At 47.9% G+C, this 7,662-nt stretch overlaps 1 protein-coding gene across 1 annotated transcript in view; it reads right to left on the bottom strand.

Annotated features, from left to right (window-relative positions):
* LOC119413739 (rap guanine nucleotide exchange factor 1-like) overlaps window positions 1-7,662 on the bottom strand; it is a 39,032-nt gene that overhangs the window by 30,346 nt on the left and 1,024 nt on the right. The window contains exon 2 of the mRNA XM_037680794.1: window positions 566-690. Within this exon, the coding sequence (XP_037536722.1) occupies window positions 566-690 (125 nt within the window). The remainder of the gene's footprint in view (window positions 1-565; window positions 691-7,662) is intronic.

Genomic DNA, 7,662 nt, shown 5'->3' with positions numbered 1-7,662 from the left:
ACTGTGTATACAATGTGTACCGTGTGTACCATGTGTACAATGTGTACTGTGTGTACCGTGTGTACTGTGTGTACCGTGTGTACTGTCTGTACTGTGTGTACTATGTGTACAATGTGTACTGTGTGTACCATGTGTACTGTGTGTACTGTGTGTACCATGTGTACTATGTCTACTGTGTGTACCGTGTGTATTGTGTGTACTGTGTGTACAATGTGTACCGTGTGTACCATGTGTACAATGTGTATTGTGTGTACTGTGTGTACCGTGTGTACTGTGTGTACTGTGCGTACCATATGTACCATGTGTACTGTGTGTACCGTGTGTACCATGTACCGTGTGTACCATGTGTACTGTGTGTACCCTGTGTACCATGTGTACTGTGTGTACCGTGCATACTGTGTGTACCATGTGTACTGTGTACCATGTGTACTGTGTGTACCATGTGTATCGGGTGTACCATGTGTATCGTGTGTACTGTGTGTACTATGTGTACTATGTGTACCATGTGTACTGTGTGTACCATGTGTACTGTGTGTACCATGTGTACTGTGTGTACTGTGCTTACCTGATTCTTCTGCAGATTCAGGGACAGATCAGGTGGTTTGTCCTGAGTGGGGCTGTGTTTGCGTCTGATTCGTTGTGGGTGGAGCTTATCCTTCAGCCTCATGGTGAGGAATGTAAACTGAGAGGCTAAGAAGAAGATCATCATCACCTTCATCATCATCATCATCATCACCTTCATCATCACCATCATCAACATCATCAAGCTTCCTCTTACTCTAGGGAATGACCAGAAGCAGCAGGTCAGCAGACCTGAGTGACCGAGGTGGAGTGTAGTGGTGTAGAAGCTCTGTTAAATGGGGGGGGGGGGGGGGGGGGGCAAGGCTGTTTTAAACCTTACAAACAAACAAAATAATTTTAAAATGAACTCTAAAATACATGGGCAGCCATTGGAGAGAAGCCAGGACAGGGTGATGTGATCTCTTTTACGTGTTCCTGTTAAAAGACGTGCAGCAGCATCTTGCACCAGCTGCAGACGTGTAAGTGAGGACTGGCTGACTCCGAGATAGAGAGAATTACAGTAATCCAGCCGTGATGAAATGAAAGCATGGATTACTGTTTCAAACTGTTTCCTTGAAAGAATAGATTTTACCTTTCCTATTTTTCTCAAATGATAAAAACCAGACTTGACTGTGGCTCTTATTTTTTTTTCTTTTTTTTTTTCATTTACCCTTTATTTATACAGGTATTATTTATCCAGGTATTATATATCCAGGTATTATTTATCCAGGTATTATATATCCAGGTATTATTTATCCAGGTAGTCTCATTGAGCTACGAGAACTCATTTTCAAGAGAGACCTGTTTAGGGAGCAGATGGTTAAGGGCCTTGCTCAGGGGCCCAGAGTGGGGCGAATGAGGGTGGAGGGAGGTGTGGGTGTTTCACCTTTTCCACCCACATTTTTTGATGTTGACTGTACCGGGAGGTGAACCTACGACTTTCTGATCGCAAGCCCATCTTCTAACCTCTGCGCCACCACTCCCCCAAATTTGGCTGTCCAGTTTAAAATCACTGTCCATCTTAAAACCAATGTTTGTAACTGTGGACTTAATGTACATTATCGGGGGGTCTATGTCAATTGGAGGGCTCGGACAAGCTCCACTAGGTCCAAAAACAAGCACCTCTGGCTTTTTTTCATTAAAATGCAGAAAATTTAGGGCCATCCAAGCTTTAAGATCCTTGAGAGATGATAAAAGAGGTTTGATGGATCAGGCATCAACTCACCTTAAAGGCACATAGATTTGGCAATCATCAGCCTAGCAATGAAAGGAGATGCTGTGTTTTCTAAAGATTGATCTAGAGGAAGTAGATATAAAGAAAAAAGCAAAGGCCCTAAAACTGATCCTTGAGGAACCCCATATGGCAGAGGAGCAGAAAAGGATTCACACCCAGCAATTTTTACAGAAAATGTTCTGTCTGCCAGATAGGACCCCAACCACCCCAGAGCAGTCCCATCGATGCCTACTTGGTGCTGTAGACGTGACAATAACATGCTGTGGTCCACTGTGTCAAACGCAGCAGTTAGTCCAGTAACACAAAGATCACATGATCACCCGAGTCACATGCCAGGAGGATGTCATTAAAAACTCTGAGCACAGCTGACTCTGTGCTGTGGAGAGTTTTAAACCTAGACTGGAACACATCCATGATGTTATGTTCATCCAGGAAGGATTTTAACTAAGCATAAACAATTTTCTCCAAGATGTTTGACAGTAGGGGAAGCTTAGAGATGGGCCTAAAATTCTCCAACACAGTGGGATCAAGACCAGGTTTCTTTATCAGGGGCTGCACAACAGAGTCAGAGTCAGAGTTTCTTTATTGTCATTCGCTCCTCATGTGGTACATGTGGTGGAGCGAAATTATGTACACAGGGTCCCAGTTACATCCAACAATAAAATGTATAACAGCCTAATAATAATATATATATAATATATATATATATATCTATAATAATATAATAATAAAATGTAACAGCATGTTTAAAATGAGCAAGGACTACTCCAGATAATAAACTACTGTTAAAAAGGGCAAGAACCAAGTGTCCAAAACAAGGAGAACCTCTTTAAGAAAGTGTGGTGGAAGAGCATCACATGGAGAACCAGAGGGCTTCATCTGAGCGACCATGTCCTCTAAAGATGACACAGTCACCGGCTCAAACTGAGCAGCAGAGCGGGGGACACACACAGAGGGGTCAGAGTCTGGGCGAAAGATGGAAGCCCTTATAGAGGTAACCTTATTAATAAAAAACTGCATAAAAACCTTATTAATAAAAAACTGCATAAAAACCTTATTAATAAAAAAACTGCATAAAAACCTTATTAATAAAAAACTGCATAAAAACCTTATTAATAAAAAACTGCATAAAAACCTTAATAAAAAACTGCATAAAAACCTTATTAATAAAAAACTGCATAAAAACCTTATTAGGGGCCAAAGGGGTCAGGTGCAATGTGGGATGGGTGGTGGCTGAGGGCGGGGACCCTGGCGGTCTGATCCTCGGCTACAGAAGCTGGCTATTGGGACGTGGAATGTCACCTCACTGGTGGGGAAGGAGCCTGAGCTGGTGTGTGAGGCTGAGAGGTTCCAGCTAGAAATAGTCGGACTCACCTCTACACATGGCTCAGGCTCTGGAACCAGTTTCCTTGAGAGGGGCTGGACACTCTTCCACTCTGGAGTTGCCCCTGGTGAGAGGCGCCGAGCAGGCGTGGGCGTACTTATTGCCCCCCAACTTGGTGCCTGTGTATTGGGGTTCACCCCGGTGAATGAGAGGATGGCCTCCCTCCGCCTACGTGTGGGGGGACGGGTTCTGACTGTCGTTTGAGCTAATGCACCAAACGGCAGTTCAGATTATCCACCCTTTCTGGAGTCCTTGGAGGGGGTACTGGAAAGTGCACCTTCTGGGGACTCCCTTGTTCTGCTGGGGGACTTCAATGCTCATGTGGGCAATGACAGTGAAACCTGGAGGGGTGTGGTTGGGAGGAACGGCCCCCCTGATCTGAACAAGAGTGGTGTTCTGTTGTTGGACTTCTGTGCTCGTCATGGATTGTCAATAATGAACACCTTGTTCAAGCATAAGGGTGTCCATATGTGCTCTTGGCACCAGGACACCCTAGGCCGCAGTTTGATGATCGACTTTGTCATCGTCTCATCTGATCTGCGGCCACATGTCTTGGACACTCGGGTGAAGAGAGGGGCGGAGCTGTCAACTGATCACTACCTGGTGGTGAGTTGGCTCCGATGGTGGGGGAGGATGCCGGTCAGACCTGGCAGACCGAAACGTATTGTGAGGGTTTGCTGGGAACGTCTGGCAGAGTCTCCTGTGAGACGGAGTTTCAACTCCCACCTCCGGGAGAACTTTGAACATGTTCCGAGGGAGGTGGGGGACATTGAGTCTGAGTGGACCATGTTTCGTGCCTCTATTGTCGAGGCGGCTTACCAGAGCTGCAGCCGCAAGGTTGTCGGTGCCTGTTGCGGCGGCAACCCTCGAACCCGATGGTGGACACCGTCGGTGAGGGATGCTGTCAGGCTGAAGAAGGAGTCCTATCAGGCCTTTTTGGCCTGTGGGACCCCGGAAGCAGCTGATGGGTACCGGCAGTCCAAGCGACATGCGGCTCGGGTGGTTGCTGAGGCAAAAACTCGGGCATGGGAGGAGTTCGGAGAGGCCATGGAGAACGACTTCCGCACGGCTTTGAGACGATTCTGGTCCACCATCCGGCGTCTCAGGGGGGGAAAGCGGTACGCCACCAACACTGTTTATAGTGGGAGTGGTGTGCTGCTGACCTCAACTCGGGATGTTGTGGATCGGTGGGCGGAATACTTTGAAGACCTCCTCAATCCCACTGGCACGTCTTCCACTGAGGAAGCGGAGCCTGGGGACTCTGGGTCGGGCTCTCCAATCTCTGGTGCTGAGGTCACCGAGGTCAAGTCAAGTCAAGTCATCTTTATTTGTAGAGCACAATTTAAAACAGATAAACTGTTATCAAAGTGCTTAACAGAAATGTAGCAAAACATAGGCAGCAAAACAAAAACATCATACAGAATTAAAATTACTGGAGCAATAACACACACTAATGATCACACTAAGGAAAAACAAGCAGTAAAAATAAACGTCAATCATAAAACAACAGAATTTAAAATGAGGTACACAGAACAAAATAAACTAACTCACACAGTATTAAGCGCCAGAGCAAACAGGTGCGTTTTAAGGAGGGATTTGAACATCAGGAGGGAGGAGGCCTGCCTGATGTTGAGGGGCAAGTTGTTCCACAGGTTGGGACCTCTGACTGAAAAAGCTCGATCCCCTCGGAGCTTCAGGCGTGATTTTGGAACGACCAAAAGAAGCTGGTCCGATGATCTCAGGGCCCGAGACGGAACATATGGTTCCAGGAGCTCGGAGAGGTAGAGGGGTGCGAGGCCATTTAGGCACTTATATGTCAGGAGGAGAATCTTGAAGTCGATTCTGGATCGCACAGGAAGCCAGTGAAGGGAGGACAGAACAGGTGTGATGTGCTCAGACCTACGTGTACCAGTTAAAAGCCGAGCAGCTGCATTTTGGACGAGCTGGAGACGTGAAATGGATGCCTGACTGACCCCAGCATAAAGTGAGTTACAATAGTCCAGACGGGTTGTGATGAAGGCATGGACTAATGTTTCAAGGTTGGGTCTGGATAACACTGGCTTGAGCTTAGCTACCTGCCGCAGTTGGAAAAAACTTTTCTGCAGAACTGAACTGATCTGTTTGTCAAACTTGAAATCCGAGTCAAAGACCACCCCGAGATTTCTAACATTGTGCTTGAGATAGGGCTGAAGTGAGTCCAGGTTTGCAGGATCTGAGGAGGCAGCTGAGCTAGGACTAAAGACGATGACTTCAGTTTTCTGGTCGTTAAAACTGAGAAAATTTGAAGTCATCCATGCCTTAATGTCATCTAGACATTTGAGGAGAGGGTGGATGGAACGAGCACTGGCTGGTTTCAGTGGCAGGTAGATCTGGCAGTCATCGGCATAACAATGGAATGAGATGGCATGTTTTCTTAAGATGGATCCCAGTGGGAGCAGATAGAGCGAGAAGAGAAGGGGTCCAAGGATCGAGCCCTGTGGGACCCCGCAGGAAAGAGGGACCGAAGTGGACAGACTTTCACCAACCTTGACACAAAAAGTCCTGTCAGAGAGGTAAGAACGGAACCAGTCTAAAGCAGCTCCTGTAATCCCAACCCAGTGTTCGAGCCGTGAGATGAGGATACTGTGGTCGACGGTGTCAAAAGCAGCAGTAAGATCAAGGAGTACAAGTACCACATAGTGACCAGAATCGTTTGAAGTTAAAATGTCATTGCAAACCCTAACCAAAGCTGTTTCTGTGCTGTGGAGTTGCTTAAAACCAGACTGAAAGACCTCAAAGATTTTGTTCTTGGTTAAAAAGCTCCTCGGTGGCAGGGCCCCAGGGGTGGATGAGATTCGCCCAGAGTTCCTTAAGGCTCTGGATGTTGTAGGGTTGTGTTGGCTTACGCGACTCTGCAATATTGCGTGGACATCGGGGGAAGTTCCCCTGGATTGGCAGACCGGGGTGGTGGTCCCCCTATTTAAAAATGGGGACCGTAGAGTGTGTTCCAACTACAGGGGAATCACGCTCTTAAGCCTCCCTGGTAAGGTCTATTCGGGGGTTCTGGAGAGGAGGGTCCGTCGGATAGTTGAACCTCGGATTCAGGAGGAACAGTGCGGTTTTCGTCCTGGCCGTGGAACACTGGACCAGCTCTACACTCTCAGCAGGGTCCTGGAGGGTGCGTGGGAGTTTGCCCCACCAGTCTACATGTGCTTTGTGGACTTGGAGAAGGCGTTCGACCGCGTCCCTCGGGGGGCCCTGTGGGGGGATACTCTGGGAGTATGGGGTACTGGGCCCTTTGATACGGGCTGTTAGGTCCCTGTATGACCGGTGTCAGAGCCTGGTCCGCATCGCCGGCAGTAAGTCGGGCTTGTTCCCAGTGAGAGTTGGACTCCGCCAAGGTTGCCCTTTGTCACCGATTCTGTTCATAACTTTTATGGACAGAATTTCTAGGCGCAGCCAAGGTGTTGAGGGGATCCGTTTTGGTGGCCTTAGGATTGCGTCTCTGCTTTTTGCAGATGATGTGGTCTTATTGGCTTCATCAGATCGTGATCTACAGCTTTCGCTGGAGCGGTTCGCAGCCGAATGCGATGCGGCTGGGATGAAGATCAGTTCCTCCAAATCCGAGGCCATGGTCTTGAGCCGGAAAAGGGTAGAGTGCCCTCTCTGGGTCAGGGAGGAGGTCCTACCCCAAGTGGAGGAGTTCAAGTATCTTGGGGTCTTGTTCACGAATGAGGGAAAAATGGAGCGTGAGATCGATAGGCGGATAGGTACAGCGTCTGCAGTGAAGCGGGCGCTGTACAGGTCTGTCGTGGTGAAGAGAGAGCTGAGTCAAAAGGCGAAGCTCTCAATTTACGGATCGATCTACGTTCCCACCCTCATCTATGGTCACGAGCTTTGGGTTGTGACCGAAAGAATGAGATCTCGGATACAAGCGGCCGAAATGAGTTTTCTCCGCAGGGTGTCTGGGCTCTCCCTTAGAGACAGGGTGAGAGGCTCGATCATCCGGAAGGGACTCGGAGTAGAGCCGCTGCTTCTCCACGTCGAGAGGAGCCAGTTGAGGTGGCTTGGGCATCTGTTTAGGATGCCTTCTGGACGCCTCCCTGGTGAGGTGTTCCGGACACATCCCACCGGAAGGAGGCCCAGAGGAAGACCCAGGACACGCTGGAGGGACTATGTTTCTCGGCTGGCCTGGGAACGCCTCGGGATTCCCCCGGAAGAGCTGGCCCAAGTGGCTGGGGAGAGGGAAGTCTGGGCCTCCCTACTTAGGCTGCTACCCCCGCGACCTGACCCCGGATAAGCGGAAGAAAATGGATGGATGGATGGATAAAAACCTTATTAATAAAAAGCTGCATAAAAACCTTATTAATAAAAAACTGCATAAAAACCTTATTAATAAAAAGCTGCATTAAAACCTTATTAATAAAAAACTGCATAAAAACCTTATTAATAAAAAACTGCATAAAAACCTTATTAATAAAAAGCTGCATAAAAACCTTATTAA

This window comes from Nematolebias whitei, chromosome 8, assembly GCF_014905685.2.
Source record: "Nematolebias whitei isolate Nwh7 chromosome 8, NemWhi1, whole genome shotgun sequence".
Classification (NCBI taxonomy): domain Eukaryota; kingdom Metazoa; phylum Chordata; class Actinopteri; order Cyprinodontiformes; family Rivulidae; genus Nematolebias; species Nematolebias whitei.
Note: the sequence above shows the minus strand (reverse complement) of the source record. Positions and strands in the feature narration are given on the sequence as shown.